Below are 21,695 nucleotides of genomic sequence, written 5' to 3' on the forward strand. Positions count from 1 at the left end.
AATGTGAGACTCTGAGCAAAAGATATCATTTGCAGTAGTAAAAAAAATGTCAGTAGAGGAACTGTCAAGTTCCCAATCACCTCAATCCACCCTTTATTTCTGTTTGTGGTGTTTTGAATCAGATTTTATATACATATGTATAATGCCTATATATTTATGCTCTTGTGTATATGAAATATAGTGTGGTGGTCACACAATCAATAAACACCACCACAGTTTTGAAGAGGGTCTTTTGTTTTGTTTCACTGCAGGCTACATTTCATTATATTCAGTGCTTTCCAGTGGCAAAATAACATTTTAAATGGTAATCTCTTTATGTAGGTGTCAGGGAGAACATGGTTTATATATTTTTGAATATTGCTGTAATGAATATAGGGGTTGCTTGTGCGTAAGTTGCCGCCACTCCTGGCTATGTTGCCTTGTTAAACCTTTTCTGTCTGGACAGCCCTTCACTTCGTGGCTGCCTCAGTCGCTAGCAGAATCCGTCAGTGGGCGTTTCTTAAATCTTTTCCAGCATAAAAGCTGTTTGACGCCAAGTCTCCTCCTACTCTCCCTGCGCGGAAGTCTTCTGCGCAGGGAGGGTGTGGGTAGCGGAGGACCCGTGCTCTCCCCGCTGGTGTCCAGCGAAGAGTCCTGGAGCCCTCTCGCCGATTCCCCCATCTGCCCCCCTTTATCCCTGGTGTTGCACTGATTTCCTTCCCCCGCTGAGCTACCTCTCTCTCTGCTGGGCCCTTCTCCAGCATCACTTGAGAACCTTCCCTCCGCCTCTGGCTCCGATGTCAGTTCCCTGACAATTGCTTTTCAAACTAAAACAGAAAAGTCAGGTGTGTGTCTTTGCTTTTTAATCTGCGTACAGATGATTCCAGGGGGATATTATTTTTATACGGCAATGATGTCTAAATCAGGGATGGGGAACACTTTCCCGCCTGCTCCTTGGCAACGTTCTGGTGAGCACAGGACAGTGATGGGAAGGATCAGAGGCAGAAGTGGGGGTGGCCAGTGACCAATGTAGGTGGAGCTATGGCCATTGACTTGCATTGCAGAGTCTCCAAGGAGACAGATGGGCATCTAAAGTGGAATCGCAGCTGTTGAGGAAGATAGATGTAATGCTAGAGTTGACCTCACCACCAGTAATTAGCAAACAGAATGTAAAATGCAGGGTTTATGTTACCATCTCCTGTGAGAATGGGCACACAGCCCTTTAAAAATGGACAAGTTCCAATGTGTTTTGTTGTTAGATCAACTTTCTAATGTGGACACACAAAAATCCAACCTTCTCTCCTCTCCCAGACACTTTATGTAGAGTGGAAACGGATAGTATCATATGTGGAATTGCTTTGGCTTTTTAAATGAGTATTAGAATTTCCATGATTTATCAGCTTATTTTTAACTACTGGCAGCAGACTCAACAGATCCTGCACTCCCATCTGGCTGTCCCTATTGCTCAACAGACACTGAGGGTATGCTTGCATTTCTAGATTTTAGCGGCTTGTTAGGCAGTTCCAAAAGTCCTACCTAGCAGCTTGTGACAATACAGTGGTACCTCGGGTTAAGAACTTGATTAGTTCTGGAGGTCTGTTCTTAACCCGACACTGTTCTTAACCTGAGGTACTTTAGCTAATGGGGCCTCCCGCTGCCACCCCGCCGCTACCGCACGATTTCTGTTCTCATCCTGAAGCAAAGTTCTTAACCTGCATAAAACTTCATTCCGTTAGAAGTTCAGAGAAATAAGCACTGAGACAGAACACAATGGACCAAAGACAAATAAATGCCAAATAATGGTATCAAAATAGACATGCAAATGCAAACATGTCCATTTGAATGACCAACACTCTTTCTTCTATTGAGTTCTCTTGACTAGTATTATACACTCTACGTTCCACATGAGCATGAAATCACAATAAAACAAAATATTGTTGAATTACTTAAACTAGGATTTACAGTGGTCCTCTCTGGTACAATGTTTGCTAGGGAAGTGCAGATTTTTTAAGGGTATCTCCCTTCAAGCCATCAAGTGGGGTTAGGGAAGCTTTAAAAAGAGGGTGTATCCGTCTATTAAATCACCCACCCATCTTCTGGTCCCAAAGACACATCTTTGGACATACAACCAAACCGAGCAAATAATATTTTTAGAAATGCGGTGTTCATAGTGACCAGCCATGAAAAAAAGCCAACCCTATTCCTCATGACTTAGATTTTCACACGTAAATGATTTGAGTATACTGAGCAGCCAGAGAGATCTAGGATGACACCATTTTGCAGAGGGAGAATGAGCATGTGTCACTGAACTATGAAATGTCTTCCTCTATGTGCCAAAAAGAAACTTACAATGTCAAACACAGAGACATTTTGGGGGTGCATCTCCCAGAACTCCAGAAAATGAGTAGGGCACAAGAGCCCTTTGCAGAAGCAATGCTAATTCTTGCAGGGTAAGCCTTATGCTTCCCTGTGCCTTGCCATTCTACCCTTGATCATGCTTCCCACTAGTTTACCCAAGGCAGGTCCCTGGCCTATAATTTCCTGGCATCAGTGTGTAAGATAAATTACTATTACTCAGCCCAATGCCTTGGGAAGGGCAGGCTGTAACTCCTAACAAAGACCATGTAGCTGTGAGAAGCTTCTCATATAAAGAGGGTATGTTTCCTAGGGTTTTTCTTTTAAGTCGATTCATAAGAGAAACTGCAAAGAGCATGCAGCCGCAAGAAACAAGTTTTTGTTTCTCCGTTTAATATTCATATTGCAAGCTATTTGCATAAACGGTCTCTCCTCTCCATTAAAAAAATTGAATCTGTTGGAATTTATAGTCCAGCACATGCAACATTTTCTCTTTCCCTTTGCATAAAATTTGAACTTGAACATGAATTAAGGAAGGGGCACTCCTTCACAAATTATGATAGATGAACTGATTGGCTAGCACTGTTATTGGCCCTTGGGAAGATCATTCATCAAATCTGTCTAAATAAGACAAGTGAATGGATAAGAATAGGTATTCAGAGGGGAGCTACTGTAGGCAAAGGACAGCCGTGGATTGTTTATCAAAGAGGGAATTGCCAAAAAGGAGAGAAGCAGATGGCTGGATCATGTGACAAACCATACAAAGACACATTATCTTACTAATACATAAGATTAATTAGCCAATGCACACAGTATTATGGCAAAAGATAATACTGATCATTAATAAAGGCATGTAATGATATTTTATTATTCTTTCAAATATGACAAAAAAGCAGTCATCCCAAGGGATTGGGCCGAAATGCTGTCAGGTGGGTGTGGGGCACTGTTTATGCACATCTCTTGTTGGGTTATCAATTCCTCCCATACTTCAATCTCTTGCACTCCCTAAAAGGCCATTCCACAGAGTACCCCATCTACAAGACGGATGGGGCTTTTTTGCAGATGGTTCCCCCCACCACCAAAAGTTCAGAACAATGTTACACTAGTTTGCATCCAAGACAAGGAGGACAAGCAAGCAAGATATTCCTGGTGCTTTGCTGAAACTGGGCTACTTCATCTACAACTGCACACAAGGGATTCATAGACCAGGCCATCCCTGCGCTGGCAGGCTAACACTGTACACAAAGCAACAGAGGTCCAGACAACAGTCCCACAAAACATCAAATGGTTAAGTTCTACTTGCCTGAAAGGTACACATACAAGCTAGCCTTGTCTCTGTGCCCAAGAGACTATAGATCAGGCGTAGGCAAAGTCGACCCTCCAGATGTTTTGGGACTACAACTCCCATCATCTTTAGCTAACAGGACCAGTGGTCAGGGATGACCGCCTGGGGCGGGGCCTTTGGCCTCACAAGGACTGTGTGCTGCTTGCTGCCTGCTGCCCAGGAGGACTCCCCTGAGTGAGTGCTTGAGGGCCCTGCTCTTGCCACTTACCATCTGGCCTGGGGCGGGGCCTGGGGCCTCATAAGGACTGTGTGCTGCTTGCTGCCTGCTGCCCAGGAGGACTCCCCTGAGTGAGTGCTTGAGGGCCCTGCTCTTGCCACTTACCATCTGGCCTGGGGCGGGGCCTTTGGCCTCACAAGGACTGTGTGCTGCTTGCTGCCTGCTGCCCAGGAGGACTCCCCTGAGTGAGTGCCTGAGTGAGTGCCTGAGGGCCCTGCTCCTCCCTGCCACTTACCACCTGGCCCAGGGCGGGGCCTGACAGGCCTCACTAGGACAGTTGTTACTGCCGGAGAGGCACAGAGTGTTTTTAAAATGTTTTTAAAAATTTTCTTTGGATTTTTTGTATGTGGGGGGTGGGGGTGGGATGGATGTTTGGTTGGGCTTGGGGAATTATTATTTTTTATTTTGATGTTTTTGTAATTTTTACATTTTTTGTTTGTATTGTTTTATTGGTTTTGTTTGTTTGTTTAAGGTGTTATTTTGTTTTTAGGGGGAGGGGTCAGGGCTGCCGGGGAGTGGGCCCCAGCCCACAAAATGGCTGGGGCATGTTCCACAGGGGGGGATGCACTGGGACAACCGATCTCAGTGATCACGGGTAGGAGGAGGAGTTACGCTAAGACCAGACCATGTCATTACAGAGGAGGCAGGTTTAGTCGTTGTCTGAGGACTATCCCTGCCTCCGGGTCTGGTCCTGACCGGATGGATACTAGAATCAGCAAGGGATACCCACATGACCTGAAGGTGCTGCTGTGCAATGCCAGGTCAATGATTCATAAGACCACTGCCATCCATGACTTGATCATGGATGGAGGATTTGACCTGGCATGTGTAACAGAGACTTGGCTGGATGAAGCAGATGGGCCTGTCCTTGCCGCTGCTTGTCCACCAGGTTTCTCTTACGCACAGCAACCCAGGTCATGTGGGCGGGGAGGGGGGGTTGCAGTGATTTTTAGGAAGTCATTAGTTTGCACCAGGCGTCCTATTGGGAAGACCCAGTTTTCTGAGTGCATGTTCTGGAAATTGGGCAATAGGGGCAGTACAGGATTCCTTTTGGTGTACCGACCTCCCCGCTGCGCCAAGGATTCCCTGCCCGAGCTGCTTCAGGTCGTGGCGGATGTTCTCCTGGAGACACCTAGCTTGGTCGTCCTGGGGGATTTTAACATCCATGCCGACACGACCTTACAAGGGGCCGCTCGGGACTTCGTGGAAAGCATGGCCTCCATGGGGCTGTCCCTGAATAAGTCTGGCCCAACCCATAGCCGTGGACATGCCTTGGACCTGGTGTTTACCTCTATGGATGTTGGTGATCTGACACTAAGTAAAAGCGAAACGAAAGAAGCGCCATGGTCAGATCACTTCCTGGTGCAACTGGACTTCTCTGCGACCCATCCCCTCTGCAGGGAGGTGGGACCAATTCGGATGGTCCGCCCCCGCCACTTAATGGATCCAAATGGTTTCCAGAGAGTGGTAGGGGATGCTTTATCCCATGTTGATGGCCTTTCAGCTGATTCCCTGGTGGCCCGCTGGAATGTGGAGTTAACCAGGGCTATTGACTGTTTGGCTCCGAAGCGCCCTCTCCGATTGCATGGAGCCCGGACAGCCCCGTGGTTTTCCACGGATCTGAGGGCAATGAAACAATCGTTGAGACGGCTAGAGCGCCGGTGGCGGATAACTCATTCCGAATCTGACCGGACACAGGTTAGAGCTCAACGTCGAGCCTACCAAGTGGCGATAGCGACGGCGAAGAAGAATTTCTTCACCGCCTCTATTGCATCTGCAGAAAACAGCAGCAGGAGACTTTTTCAGGTGGTTCACAATTTAGTGGAACCACCTGCAACATCGGGGCCCAGTACGGGCCACATGTTCTCCTGCAATGATTTCGCAAAGTTCTTTGCAGATAAAATCGCTCAGATTCGGGAAGAAGTAGACTCCACCGTGGGAGCAGGGCCGGGGCGGGAGAGTGCAAGAGTTCTGTCTAGTCAAGTTGAGTGGGATCAATTCCAATCTGTTACCTCCGAGGATGTGGACAGGCTGCTTGGACGAGTGAAACCAACCACCTGTCTCCTGGATCCTTGCCCATCCTGGCTTATAAAAGCTAGCCGGGAAGGACTGGGCGATGGGCTTCGTGGGGTGGTGAATGCTTCCCTCCGTGAGGGAGCCTTCCCAGACCCGCTGAAAGAGGCGGTTATTAAACCGCTTCTTAAAAAACCATCTTTAGATGCGGCCACGATGGCCAATTATCGCCCAGTCTCAAATCTTCCATTCTTGGGCAAGGTGATTGAGCGAGCGGTTGCCGAACAACTCCAGGCACGCCTGGAAGAAGCGGACCATTTGGATCCCTTCCAGTCGGGATTCAGGCCTCATCATGGGACTGAAACTGCCTTGGTCGCACTGGTTGATGATCTCCGGCGGGCTAGGGACAAAGGTGAGAGCTGTTTCCTAGTTCTGCTGGATCTCTCAGCGGCGTTCGATACCATCGACCATAGCATCCTTCTGGACCGTCTTGGGGGGCTGGGAGCTGGGGGCACTGTTATACAGTGGTTCCGCTCCTTCCTCCTAGGCCGTGTTCAGAAAGTGGTGGTGGGGGATGAGTGTTCAGACCCCTGGGCTCTCACTTGTGGGGTGCCTCAGGGTTCTGTCCTCTCCCCCATGCTTTTCAACATCTACATGCGGCCGCTGGGAGAGATCATCAGGAGGTTTGGGCTGGGTGTTCATCAGTATGCGGATGATACCCAGCTCTACCTCTCTTTTAAATCAGAACCAGTGAAGGCGGTGAAGGTCCTGTGTGAGTGTCTGGAGGCGGTTGGAGGATGGATGGCGGCTAACAGATTGAGGTTGAATCCTGACAAGACAGAAGTACTGTTTTTGGGGGACAGGAGGCGGGCAGGTGTGGAGGATTCCCTGGTCCTGAATGGGGTAACTGTGCCCCTGAAGGACCAGGTGCGCAGCCTGGGAGTCATTTTGGACTCACAGCTGTCCATGGAGGCACAGGTCAAATCTGTGTCCAGGGCAGCTGTTTACCAGCTCCATCTGGTACGTAGGCTGAGACCCTATCTGCCTGCGGACTGTCTCGCCAGAGTGGTGCATGCTCTGGTTATCTCCCGCTTGGACTACTGCAATGCACTCTACGTGGGGCTACCTTTGAAGGTGACTCGGAAACTACAACTAATCCAGAATGCGGCAGCTAGACTGGTGACTGGGAGCGGCCGCCGAGACCATATAACTCCGGTCTTGAAAGACCTGCATTGGCTCCCAGTACGTTTCCGAGCACAATTCAAAGTGTTGGTGCTGACCTTTAAAGCCCTAAACGGCCTCGGTCCAGTATACCTGAAGGAGCGTCTCCACCCCCATCAGTCTGCCCGGACGCTGAGGTCCAGCGCCGAGGGCCTTCTGGCGGTTCCCTCACTGCGAGAAGCAAAGCTACAGGGAACCAGGCAGAGGGCCTTCTCGGTAGTGGCGCCCGCCCTGTGGAACACCCTTCCAGCAGATGTCAAGGCGATAAACAACTACCTGACATTCAGGAGACATCTTAAGGCAGCCCTGTTCAGGGAAGTTTTTAACGTGTGATATTTTATTGTATTTTTGGTTTTTATGGAAGCCGCCCAGAGTGGCTGGGGAGGCCCAGCCAGATGGGCGGGGTATAAATAATAAATTATTATTATTATTATTATTATGATGGGAACTGTAGTCCCAAAACATCTGGAGGGCTGAGTTTGCCTACGGCTGCTATAGATCTTGAATCATCCATCAGTGCACACTGTTCGGGCTAGTCTGTGTGTCAGCACTACAGTGGTACTCCGGGTTAAGTACTTAATTCATTACGGAGGTCCGTTCTTAACCTGAAACTGTTCTTAACATGAAGCACCACTTTAGCTAATGGGGCCTCCTGCTGCCGCCGCGCTACTGGAGTTCAATTTCTGTTCTCATCCTGAAGCAAAGTTCTTAACCCGAGGTACTATTTCTGGGTTAGCGGAGTCTGTAACCTGAAGCGTCTGTAACCTGAAGCGTATGTAACCCAAGGTACCACTGTATTTCATTACACACTGAAATACCAAAAAGCGAACACTCCCTTTCTGCTGACATAATTAAAAAAGGCAAGTTACCTTTGCAAGAATGCACTTAGTTCGAAGGAAGAGATGTGGCGCAGGGGAAGGGGCCAGGAGAGAAGCGTTACCTTTGCTAATTCTTCAATGAAGCACACCTGTGTAACTGGATCTCTTTTCATGGACAGTACTTTCCGCAGATGCTGCACCTGAAAAGGAAAGGTGTCATTTTCAGCCCAACTCGCTTCTGCATTTCATGGTGCCCTCCAAACCGTGCCAAGCCAGAAGAGGATGTTTAAATAGCCAAATACCTGCCCACAAGCTGCACAGATTTGATCCATCAGCTTTTCCATATTGGTCCACAGAGCTGCTCGAAAGGCCGCCGTGTTTCCTGGTGTTGGCATAGATGCTCTTCCAGGACCACCTGTTTTAAGAACAACCTGTCTCAAAAAACCTAAACGACAACAGCTCAACTTGGGGAATTGCTACAATTAGGATTTTAAATATCTGTGAGTGAGATAGTGTTTGCTGAACACCAGCTCCCATCATTCCCTGATGGCTAGCCATGCTGGCAGGGGCTGTTGAGAGTTGGAGTACAATGACATCTGGAGGGCCACAGGTTCTGGGCTAAACTCCCAACTCTATGACTGCATAAAAGTCTTGGATTTATACCTAGGAGTTTGGGGCACAGAGCTCCAGTGAGCCATGAACTCACTGGATGGCCCTGGGCAAGTTAAAAGTCTTTGGACCTCCTGAGGATGTTGCAAGGACAAAACAGGGCAACTCTCATATATACTACCCTGAGGTACTTGGGGCAACAGCGGAAGATAGGTGTGGCCAAAGTAAGTAACAGCTCCTTCTTCAGACATGGAGGCCTCAATAATCTCAGCCAGCACACAGTGAACAGCTAAATAGCCACGTTTTCCCCATGTGTGTTAACTAAAGGTAACCATTTCGGAAGTGTGTCCATATTCCAGTGCATTTTTTATTATTTTGGATTTTATTTAGTTTTGAAGTTCATAAACCACCCAGAGGATCTGGCTGATACGCAATACAGAAGTGTCATGAATAAATAAAGTTATATATTTGATATGTTCAGAAGTAGAACAGAAAGTCAATATTACACTGTTATTTAAACACTTTCACAAAAGGAGCTCCAAACTCCATAGTGTAGAATGGTAGAGGAGCTATTGCCTCCTTCCATTGTATTATATTTTTAATGGGGAAGAATTATAAGCCCTTTTGAATAGAAATTCCAAGACCTAAAGCAAATGTCATATTAGCTATGAGGGTCACAAGTCTAAGCACTAAAAAAGCCAGCTGAAAGCGATGCTGCACTATATGTGTGTGTGTGTGTGTTTCTCAATTGGGGGACGTACTTCTGAGTAAACATTGTGCTGTTGTAGTTACTATGCTGCACCAGCTGTTGACATTACTTGAAATCTGGAGGGAAGCAGAAATACCGTGCTGCAATATTAAGTACAACACGTTTGAAGTGAGAATGACTTGGAAATGGGCCAATTCATTTACCTCAATGTGACTTTTCCACTTCGCAGCTTGCAGTATTATCACATCCAAAGAAAAGAAACAGCTTACCAAACAGTAAAGTGTGATGAAGACTAATATGCACATGAAGAACTGTATTAGATTCTGCTTATGGGAATATAATGTCCAATTACCAGGCACTGTATTAATACAGAAGGGAGAAGGCATAGTACCTCTAACCGCTGTCTGAGAGGGCTGAGTCAAAACCTTAATATCCAAGGCATTGTTGATGTTCTCCTCCAAGGAGGTGCAGTAACCATCCACAACATTAGTGACGGTGACTTTCAAAGTGCCAAGGTTATAGAAAACCTGAAGAGCCGTTCCAACTTGGGTGGGATTCTAGACAGGAGATGGAAAGAGCCACAGAAAGCAGAAAGTGTCAGTACGTTAACCATTCATTCATTCATTCGTACGTACAGAATTTGCGTACCACTTAAATGTAAATAAAACCTTGAAGCGGTTCACAAAGGATATAAAATATACATTCAAACTGACAATAAAAAGACCAAAGTTAAAAGCAAGTTTTAAACCCCCCAAATATAAATAAAATAAACCCGTAAAATGTACATTACAAACTAAAATCACAGATTAAAAGACACACCAACTTTACAGTTAAAAGATTGATTCCTTGTGTATGGGGAATGAACACTATACGGCACTTGCAAAAGTTGTAGTTTTACAAACAAACAAACAAACAAGAGCAGTTGAGATGGGATAAATAGCGTAAGCCAATACTCCAAGTAAACCGGTCCCAAGGCATTGGGAAAATGCAAACGGGACAGGCAGTATCAATAGCCCCAACCACCTAAAAGTAAAGGAATTACAGTGACCAATTCACAAGACAGTGTTCATCACAACACAACCCTGATATTGGTGAGCTCCAATAGACCCACTGGTTTCTACTAAGAAAGAGATGATTCAGAACTCTGCTACACCCATTTCATTCTATAATGACATTTCTGAACATGTGGACTCTTTTCTCAATGGCAAATAAAGCAGTTAGACTGTTATCTCAGTAACTTAATAACTGGCATCCTGATCCTAAACACATCTGCCGCCAAATAAAGACTGGTTCCCGTAATCCTCAGACTTACAGGCTATTTTTAAAATGGAGTTTGCGTTCATTCTCTCTCATGCTGGTAAGTGAGATCACTGCCATACATTTGAACTGAGCTGTTCTGCATGTCACAGCAAATGCTTATTTATTTCAGTGCAACTTATTGAATGAAAAGATCCTTGGATTGATGCTTTGCAGTCCTTTACAACAATGTCACAGGTACTGCATTCATGAGAGCACAACTCGGGGTTCCTTGGCAGTCTTCATTCCTGAAAAACTCAAGAGCAATAGAGCTAATCTTTTTACTGTATTGACCCGAATATAAGCTGCACCTGAATATAAGCCGCATCTTTAAAATTGGAGGGGGGACGACACAAAAAAAGGAGAATATACCCGAACATAAGCCACTCCATGTTACGATATAGAAGCAATGCAGCTGCAAACTGCTAGCTTGAAAACAAAACATGATGGGAATGTTGGGAGTGTCTGTGGGAAACAGAGGGACAGTCAGTTTACAGGGCAATGCAGCGGAATTAGCTCAGAGTGTAATATGAGCTCTTCCTCTTGTTCCTGTACAGGAAGTACAGGAAGTCTTTGTCACTTGACTGCTGGAGTTTGAAGAGAGCAGACATGTTTTCTGTAATGCTGCAAAGACAGAAATAAAAGCATGTAAATACATTTCTGTCTATCTTCTTTTCCCTGCCGGGGGAGCAGGAGGGAGGGGGGTGTTCTTCCCACGTTTGGGAAGAATCGCCTATCGCGACCTCTGCCTGGATCTTGCTGGGGAATGCAGCCAGGGAGGTCAACAGGAGACCAAGCCGAGTGCCTGGGAGAGTTGCCAGTTTCTCCCGATAAAAGCTTGATTTCCGACACTCCATTCCTCGCTGCTCCTGGCTGCATACTGGGGGCGGGGGAGCCGCACTGCATTGCCAGTGAACTCTCCCCTTTCTCACTCTCTCCCTTCCCGGCCTTGGGGGAAAGGATGGGGACTACACACAGGGCAGGCGCCACTTTTCCACGCTCCTGGCACTGTTTGCCCCGCGCTCCTGGCTGCATACTGTAAGGTTGCGAATATAAGCTGTGCTTTAACTTTTCATGGTCGGAATTTGGGAGAAAAAGTGAGGCTTATATTAAGGCCAATATGGTACAGTGGTACCTTTGGTTACAGACACTTCAGGTTACAGACTCCGCTAACCCAGAAATAGTACCTCGGGTTAAGAACTTTGCTTCAGGATGAGAACAGAAATCGTGCTCTGGTGGCATGGCGGCAGCGGGAGGCCTCATTAGCTAAAGTGGTGCTTCAGTTTAAGAACAATTTCAGGTTAAGAATGGACCTCCGGAACGCATTAAGTTCTTAACCCGATGTACCACTGTATTTGCAGCCACCCTGACGAAAAGGTTGGCTCTATCTGACAAAACCCTCTCCAGGAATTCTTCACAGGTCTCACTTTTTTTGGAATCTCTTGCTGGGGACAAAAAGCTTTAATGATCATGCTGCTGTGACTAAAACCAAAATGCCTCCTGTGTCGCTTAGTAAAAGCAGCAGCAGCAGCAGCAGTTTCAGGGGGGGGGGACCCTCTTTCAAGAGATCACTGAAATAACACACATCCAGTGCCTCAGCGGGGCCAAAGCACAAAGGGAGCAGAGCTACAGTCGATTTCACATGCACACATACCTGCGCATGCAGAAGTACAGTGGTGCCCCGCAAGATGAATGCCTCGCAGGACGGAAAACTCGCTAGACGAAAGAGTTTTCAGTTTTGGAGGTGCTTCGCAAAACGAATCTCCTATGGGCTTGCTTCGCAAGACGAAAATGTCTTGCGAGTTCCTGCGGGTTTTCCCCCCTCCCCCCTTTTTCTAAGCCGCTAAGCCGCTTATCAGCTGATCCGATAAGCTGATAAGCCGCTAAAAGCCGCTAATAGCATTAATAGCACTAATCCTCTAATCCGTCAATGGGCTTGCTTCGCAAGACAAAAAAACTGCTAGACGAAGAGAATCACAGAACGGATTCTTTTCGTCTTGCGAGGCACCACTGTATCACATACGGACTTTTTCATCCCCTGTTAGAATAACAGAACTGCAGAGTTTGAAGGGACCCAAAGGGTCATATAGTCTGAACTTCTGCCATGCACTCCTTAGCTGGTCTGTGTGGAGGCCCTCCTTTCCCTAGGAGCTCGATTATTTACTTTAGAAACCTTTTCAGGGACTAAACACACACACTCTTCAAATGTGAGCAGGGGGTTCTTCATAGCAACGTTAAAAAGCAGAGCACTTTACCGGCGGCTGCGGGGGCTCCAGGCAGCTCCAGGAATTTCTGGAGCACCAAAAACGGCTTCCAAAAACCCGCAAGAGCAGCAGAAGGTCACCCAGCTGAGTGCTTCCACATCTCCTAAGCACAGAGGAAGAATCTGGAAGAGCCACGAGGCCCTGAAACTGCCAGAACAGCGTTCCACGGCCAACGTTACCCTCAGTCCACCACTTGCACATGCAGCACCGAGAAAGAGGAAAGAAATGAGAGCAGGCAGCAGCAATGTGGAGAAAGAGGGGGGCAGCAGTGAGATGTTAGACAGCGACGGGAAGTGGGTTCGGGATACTGGGAGAGACATGGTGGGCTGGATGGGAAGGCCTGGCAGTTTGGGTCTGGCCCATGGACAGGAGGTTCCCCGCCACTAGTTTAACATGTACCACCAACACCTGCGGGATGCAGGTGGCGCTGTGGGTAAAACCTCAGTGCCTAGGACTTGCCGATCGTATGGTCGGCGGTTCAAATCCCCGCGGCGGGGTGAGCTCCCGTCGTTCGGCCCCAGCGCCTGCCAACCTAGCAGTTCGAAAGCACCCCCGGGTGCAAGTAGATAAATAGGTACCGCTTTATAGCGGGAAGGTAAACGGCGTTTCCGTGTGCTGCTCTGCTGCCGGTTCGCCAGAGTAGCTTCGTCACGCTGGCCACGTGAACCGGAAGTGTTTGCGGACAGCGCTGGCTCCCGGCCTCTTAAGTGAGATGAGCGCACAACCCTAGAGTCTGTCAAGACTGGCCCGTACGGGCAGGGGTACCTTTACCTTTACCTTTACCTTTACCAACACCTGACTAACAGAAATGAAACATTTCCCTGGTTCTCAAGGAAATGAAAGAAGGCCCACAACATGCAATAACTAAATCAGGGGTCAGCAACCTTTTCCAGCTGGGGCTGGTCCACCGTCCCTCAGACCTTGTGGGGGGCCGGACTATATTTTGAAAAAAATAATGAACCAATTCCTATGCCCCACAAATAACCCAGAGATGCATTTTAAATAAAAGGACACATCCTACTCATGTAAAAACACGCTGATTCCCGGACCATCCGCAGGCCAGATTCAGAAGGCAATTGGGCCGCATCTGGCCCCCTTACCGGTAGGTTGCCTACACCTGAACTAAATCATGTGCCAATTAAATTGAACTAAAGTGGGAGCTGTGGGAACACTCTATGAAAAGCAACTGTCCCCTCTATCCGGAATCACAAGTATTTCTTAAAAAATGGTATCTAACTAGCAGGCTTCCTTTTGAAATCCTATTGAATTTGTTGAATTTGTTAAATTGAGTAAGCGTTGTTCTGGCAAAATCTTTCCTTTCCCCCTGAAATTCCAGCCTTAGAAAAAGTCCTGTGTCACTTGAAAGCTTGATTCCAGCATTCCATTAAAAAGAAAACTGCAGTTATTACATGATGGCCTAATCACGTACCGCTCTCATCATTTGATGACTTCTAGCAAGAAAACAATTACATCTCCACAGCAAGGCAGGTTATCGATGAAAGGACATTTTAAAAGTATGATAGGTAAAGGTTATTAACCTTATAAATGTTTGTAGAGTGCAATCCACCTACAATCTACACTATATGCAATTTTAATATATTGATCCCTATGGGTAACCAAAAGCTTACTAACAGCTGATTAGTAGCAATCAAGCTCAAAAAGTCAAAGAAATAATATAGGAGCATTCCCATCCCCCTCCCAACCAATTCCATTCACACTTATAGGGAGAAAGGCAAACTTAGGCTTCTCATTTACATTAATGATTTGAGCAAAGATCTACTCCCAGAAACATTAATATGGAGTACAAAGATGTAATCTTGTGCATGTGGCATAAATTTCACAAAGAGCACTTCTGCCTCAATATGCAATTATTCAGAATTTAATGAGCAGCCTGGAGAGAAAACAAGATGGAGAATGTATAGGTCTAAAGGGGATCACGCAGTAGAATAAATAAGTGAAATCAGATTATCAACCCAAGGAGAAAAAGGAAGAAGAATTATATTATTTTCCCTTTGCGGGACCTCAAGGGTCATCTGACAGAGTTTTGACTCTGCTGTACACAGATGTGGTCTATTAATGCTGAACATGTAATCATAGCTCACCTAATTTAATTACTTCAGAACCTGTTAACAATCAAACAGTCAACAGCCCAAGACACAAATGGAATTACATAGACTGGGGGAGAAAATAATTTAACACAATACATCTTATCAGGAAGGGATGAGCTTTAACAATTATAAACCTTATTTTTGAAATGAGCCAGAGAAATACAGAGGTTGCCAGATTAAATTACTGGAGTAAACTACACAGGAATATAAATCAATGGACGAGGCAAACAAAGCTCTACTCTTTATGCCTGGTAGGAGTGTGTGTATTTCATGTAAATGCGGGGAGAATTTGAGGATGTGCTTCATCTTGGTGAGGTGCAAGGTCAGGAAGTATTGATCAGAACTTGGGTAGCAGCAGCTACTGCATAACATCACAACTCATAGCACTGAGCTGCTTCTGAAAGCCGTTCCAGGGTCTAGTGCAATTATACAAGAAAGGGACACCATTGCTAAAACACATAACTACAATCTCATTCCAAGCTATGACTAGTAACTAAATGATTGGAGATGAAACACATCTAGGGACGCGGGTGGCGCTGTGGGTAAAACCTCAGCGCCTAGGACTTGCCGATCGCATGGTTGGCGGTTCGAAAGCCCGCAGCGGGGTGCGCTCCCGTCGTTCGGTCCCAGCGCCTGCCAACCTAGCAGTTCGAAAGCACCCCCGGGTGCAAGTAGATAAATAGGGACCGCTTACCAGCGGGAAGGTAAACGGCATTCCGTGTGCTGCGCTGGCTCGCCAGATGCAGCTTGTCACGCTGGCCACGTGACCCGGAAGTGTCTGTGGGCAGCGCTGGCTCCCGGCCTCTAGAGTGAGATGAGCGCACAACCCTAGAGTCTGGCAAGACTGGCCCGTACGGGCAGGGGTACCTTTACCTTTACAATGTCATTCCTTTACCTTTACAATGTCATTCTATGACTGGTAACTAAATGATTGGAGATGAAACGCATCTTAAAAGCAGCCACTAAAGAACCAGCTCTGCAGACCCAAGCACATAATATTTGGCGATGTGTTTTTGCTATATTTATACCACCTTGACTGCAGAGATGAGACAAGGTATAAATTAATTAGTTAGGATGATAAATCAACATGAAGCACAGCAGACAGACCTGCCTGCTTGCCTCATGTGGGATGCTAAGAGAGTTACTAATTATATTTCTCTTTGGAATTGGGGTGAGGAGTGTTAATAAAAATCTCATTTCATTGAACATCCAGCTGCATATTTGTATTTCATGTAATGCTAAGATGATTACACAAACTTGCCTTCATGAATAAGCTGAAAAAATGTGTTTGTTCATCTATCTATAAATAGACACTGCTCATGTCAGGAAAGGCTTTGTGTAGCTTTTAGATCAGAAAGGGATCCTACTTTTAATACTCTCTAAAGCAATATCTCTAAAGCAGACTGTAAGCCAATATTTCTTAGGGAAGCTCTCTCATTCTTAACATTTTTCAGGCAGTGTGCCCGGGGCAGTGCAGATTAACCCCTGGGCAAAAAGGAAAGCAAATCTGGGCAAGACTAGGACATGGAATATATATGCAAGCATTTCCCAACAAGTTCTCCAAGAAAATCAGCTGCTAAATTGAATAAAAAGTTTTTTAAAAGTTACTATAGTTAAAACAATTATTTTTTAAAATCAGTGATTTGTCTGATATTTTTAATCACAAAAACAGATGAATGTTGTTATGATTAAACTAGAGAGACTTACCTATTTTGCAGGTGGGGGAGGAAAGGAAGGTATGACAAAAGTAGAGTGGGGGGAATGGAAGGAGTTTTGGGAACAATGAATTCTTACACATGAATACTGAAGCACGAAGAGGTATTTGCTAAGCAGCATGGAAAAGAACAGACCAGTATTTGCAAATGCCCCATTATCCACTCCCTAAACCTTTCGTTCTAAATTTGAATTTATGAGTCACAGACACCTACTACACAGACATACAAACCTTGCCTCTCCGTTTTTGTTGAAAAAGTGACATAAAGGCTTCGGAGTAATAGGATGGAGAATCTCACTAGCCTGAGAAGAAATGAAAAACACTGGGAAACAAATGAAATCCTCATTGTTCATTTAGATTACACTAACCAACATACATAGGGCAAAATGGCCTTATCAATTCATGAAAGCAAATGAAAATGCACTTTTACAGTTCGGCTGTTGACTGAAGGCCGACACATGACTGCGTGATTGTTCTCAATTCACTGTCCCACACAAGCTGACATTCCCACTCAAACTGGGGTGTAGGAACTGGTCTTATTCATTTCTGTTTTATTTATTTGGGTGGGATGAAAACGTAGAACAAACAGTATATAGCTTGAACTACAGGTTTTGGTAAAGTATCTTAAGAGCTGTCTCCTCCTAGACAAGTCCATGTAAACATGGAGGTTAGCTCCTGAGACTCTGTCCCTCTACCACAAGGGTCGGCAAGCTTTTGGGGGGGTGGGCTGGTTCCCCACACCACAAACCTCCTGGTGGGCAAAAAAAAGGGGCTGCTTTCAGGCTGCTCGTTCCTCCTCCTCCAGCGACGACAGCGGCAGAGGCGGTGGCAGAGGAACAGCAGCCCGAAAGGACTACTTTCAGGCTGCTCATTCCTCCGCCGCTCCTGACAGCCTCTGCCGCTCGCAAGAGCAGGCAGAGGAGCAGTGGTGGTGGCGGCACGAGCAGTGGCGGCAAACAGCTTGCTCCAATAAGGGGCTGCTGGAAATGTGCCCCCTTCCTCCTCTCGGCCACGCGCAGCCGCTGCTCGCCCATTGGCCAGGGTGATTGGCTAGTGATTGGCTACACCAGGAGGAAGGAGGAGGTTCCACCGCGGTGAGGTAGAGGGGGGGAAATGTCAGCGGGGGGGGGATGGCGCCCGCGCCTGAAAAACAACAACCACAGAATCCCCACGCCAATCCACGGAACCGGCCATGGGGAACATGTGGCCCTGCAGATGTTGCTAAACTTCAATCCTCTTCATCCTTGACCATTGGCTATTCATCCTTGACCATTGGCTGGGGAAGATAGGAGCCTGAGTCTAGCAACATCTGAAGGCCATTGGTTCCCCACCACTGGACTAGGTCTTCTTTCATGTAGAGGGCTGGCTGGCTTGCCTTCTGGTGGGAAATGTACATTTTTCTATTTCGGCAGGCTTTCTAGGAGCTGTATTTTAATAGTTTGCTGAAGTATTTACATATTTCAAAACTTCTGATTGCTTAAATGATCAGGATAAATAAAAAATGGGGAACCTTCCGGGGTGCATGGGATCTCCCACTGGGGACATGGGAGATTTGGTGCTTTGAAGTCCTTTAGTTGGGACCTCAAAGCAAGTAGAAGATAGCAAGGTGCTGCTAAAGAGAACATTTCTGCTCCTTCTTCCTTCTGAAGGAAAAAATACCCTTCTAGCTAGCAGTGCACTGTTGGCTGCTACATGTGGGGCCAAACGAAGCAGGTTTAGGTGCAAGAGAGCTCTCACAGGTACCTAGGCTGCACAGCATCACCCTCACATCGTATCAGGGGTCCTGCTTGCGCCAGGCGAGAGGAACTGTGAACAGCTGGAATTATGTGTGACTTCTCGGAGGACCAGACCGCTGAGTTCAAGGAGGCTTTCCAGCTCTTTGACAGAACTGCAGATGGAAAGATCCTGTACAGCCAGTGTGACGATGTCATGAGAGCCCTGGGTCAGAATCCCACCAATGCTGAAGTCATGAAGGTTCTGGGGAACCCCAAGAGTGATGGAATTAATGCAAAGGCACTGAGCTTTGAGCAGTTCCTGCCCATGATGTGGACCACTGCCAAGAACAAGGATCAAGGCTGCTTTGAGGATTATGTGGAGGAGCTGAGGGTCTTCGACAAGGAGGGCAACGGGACGGTCATGGGAGCAGTGATACGCCATGTGCTTGTCACCCTAGGGGAGAAGATGACCAAGGAAGAAGCAGAGATGCTTGTGGCCGTCCCTGAAGACAGCAATGGCTGGATTAACTATGAAGAGTTGGTGCGGATGGTTCTGAGTGGCTGAAGATCACCTCTAGCTTCTCCCGAGAACCTCTTCCAGTTTATCCTTAAAATGTTTCTGCCTTTTTATCTGTGTCTGAAACTACTTTTGGTTCCTTCTTTCTCCAACCTCTTGGTTTAGTCCTTGAGGCGAGGGCTAAGGAAAGGAAGAAAAAAGCATTTGTCTGAAGGGGGTGTTCCTGAAGGGCAGGGAAGCAAACTGCTGGCTTGTCTTGCATCACTTTATTTCCACAAGTGTTCAGCTTATTTCCTCTTGGTTGCTTTAATAAACTGTTCCCAAAAATGTCTTATTAAAAAAATAATCATCAGGGGTCCTGCTCAGCACTGAGTATTGTTGTGAGACAAAGTTCCCTGCAGAAAGCTCTCTCACACCTCCAAGACCAATCCTGCTACATTGGCTACATGATCCCAGTGCGGTTGCATGAGCTGGTGGGCAGGCGAGCATGATAGGGGGGAAATTGGACCCCCCAGTTGGCCAAGACAAGTCAGATTAAACAACTCAAAATGTAGGAAGATGGCCCCTGTTAAGTATTAACAGTTTTAACGACATGCCTTATGATGTATTTAAGCGACCCATATTAAACACTTTTTCTGGGATGGTCAGAAAGGGTTTTAGGCCCCACAAAGTCTGCCAGATTGGGTAGTTGGGAATTATGCACCCTAGGCTCCAACAGATATTCTTGTTTCATTCATATACCTTATGACAGTGATGGCCAAACTTGGCCCTCCAGCTGTTTTGGGGACTACAATTCCCATCATCCCTGACCACTGGTCCTGTTAGCTAGGGATCATGGGAGTTGTAGTCCCAAAACAGCCGGAAGGCCAAGTTTGGCCATCACTGCCTTATGAGGTAATATCTAGCTCCAGAAAGGAATTTTGGTGGCCTGCCACCCCTTAAGAACCCAACGGTTGCTCATAAGACTGGTAGTTTGGGAAATGCCATAACCTTTGTAAGATGCCTAGATCACGAACCCTTTTGATAGCACAACCTGGGCTCTTAAGACTATATGGGAGATTACGGCTTTGAGAGAAGCTGAGTGTGAAAGCATTTTCTGACATTTGTGAACACCATTTTCCTACGTGTCTAACAATTGTTGGATTTTCTATGCTTTGTATATGAGCCAGTAAAACACACTGGAAAGATCGCAGAAATGCACCGAAGATTAATTCCAGTACTGAACTCACGGATCTCTAGCCCTCGGGGGCACAAGTTATGGGGCTGTCAATGACCTGTTTTCCCCGAGTGAGTTATTTAAGTCCAACTTGTAACATGCCATATGGGCAATTTAACATAGTTGAAACAGAACCCCAACTTCTTTGTTTAATTATGCTGAAAAAGAGGGAGGGGTGAGATCAAGTACTGTACGCACTGAGTATCTGCCTATCCCCTAGCTCTACTGTCAGAGTAGATGCTGAAAATCTGGCAAGCAACATTACTTTTTAAACAGCTCATGATTCTCTTTCGTTTGAAATGCTGTTGTCGTGACAGGTTTCTGTGGTACTTGCTTGCAACAGTCGCTACTTTCGCCTTCTCCATTTCTATTTTAAAAATGTAACTTGTAGCAACGACAACAGAAAAACCTAATTGGGGCGTGTGGCTACAGAAGCAACGAAAGATCAGCAGGGAAACATGGGGGGAATTACTTCCAAAAATGCCAGGGGGCGAGCTGTTCACATGCAGTCCACTCCTCTCCTATTGCAACTTATAAAGAACTCGAGTAATTTCCAAGTCCCAGATTTCCCCCATGGGTTTCAAGACTCTAGTAGAACACCGCAAAGGGACGCGGGTGGTGCTGTGGGTTAAACCACAGAGCCTAGGACTTGCTGATCAGAAGGTCGGCGGTTCGAATCCCCACGACGGGGTGAGCTCCCATTGCTCAGTCCCTGCTCCTGCCAACCTAGCAGTTCAAAAGCATGCCAGTGCAAGTAGATAAATAGGTACCGCTTCGGCGGGAAGGTAAACGGCGTTTCAGTGCGTTGCTCTGGTTCGCCAGAAGCGGCTTAGTCATGCTGGCTGTACGCCGTCTCCCTCGGCCAATAAAGCGAGATGAGCGCCGCAACCCCAGAGTCGGTCACGACTGGACCTAATGGTCAGGGGTCCCTTTACCTTTACCTTAGAACAGAAAAGCATTCACTGAAGCCTGTGACTGCAAAGGAATATGGAGTAATTTAAAGATAGATAAGGACAGACATCTATCTAACATAGATGAGGATAGAGAAGGGTTGTAAGGGCAACGGAGGGGGACCTGAAAATTCTCCAGCCTCCCCCCCCCCCCGGGCTTCACCTTTCTAGATATGGAATAGTTCATACATCTGGGAATGATCAGAGCACTACTTAAGACAATGTTTAGAATCCACTCAGTGCAACCTGGAAATTTAAGGCTAACACTCACAGAAATATTTGGCCGTCAAACTTGTGCATCTTTGTAGAGGAACTCAGATATATTTGTTTTGTTTTATTAGATGGCTACTAGATTAAAAGAGGAACAGAGATGCGGTTTCTATTAATAATTTGCCCCATTGATTAGAACAGGGGTCAGCAAACTTTTTCAGCAGGGGCCGGTCCACTGTACCTCAGACCTTGTGGGGGGCCGGACTATATTTTGAAAGGGAAAAAACCCCAAACAAATAACTCAGAGGTGCATTTTAAATAAAAGCACACATTCTACTCATGTAAAAACACGCTGATTCCCAGACCGTCCGCGGGCCGGATCCAGCCCCTGGGCCTTAGTTTGCCTACCCATGGCTTAGAAGAATGTCCAAAATTCTAG

The 21,695-nt window shown here is 46.5% G+C and overlaps 1 protein-coding gene and 1 pseudogene across 5 annotated transcripts in view; one reads left to right on the plus strand and one right to left on the minus strand.

Annotated features, from left to right (window-relative positions):
- Positions 1-21,695, minus strand: part of COG5 (component of oligomeric golgi complex 5) — a 165,730-nt gene that overhangs the window by 59,363 nt on the left and 84,672 nt on the right. For all 4 annotated transcript variants that reach the window (XM_082239602.1, XM_082239603.1, XM_082239604.1 and 1 more), the window contains exons 8-10: positions 9,658-9,823; positions 8,251-8,363; positions 8,071-8,148 (exon numbers count right to left, since the gene is read on the minus strand). In XM_082239602.1, the coding sequence (XP_082095728.1) occupies positions 8,071-8,148; positions 8,251-8,363; positions 9,658-9,823 (357 nt within the window). The remainder of the gene's footprint in view (positions 1-8,070; positions 8,149-8,250; positions 8,364-9,657; positions 9,824-21,695) is intronic.
- Positions 18,418-19,226, plus strand: LOC309542211 (myosin light polypeptide 6 pseudogene; annotated as a pseudogene). The gene has a single exon. The product of its transcript is annotated as a myosin light polypeptide 6 pseudogene (transcript).

The sequence above is a fragment of the Podarcis vaucheri genome, assembly GCF_965113315.1.
Source record: "Podarcis vaucheri genome assembly, chromosome: 10".
In the NCBI taxonomy this organism is placed as follows: domain Eukaryota; kingdom Metazoa; phylum Chordata; class Lepidosauria; order Squamata; family Lacertidae; genus Podarcis; species Podarcis vaucheri.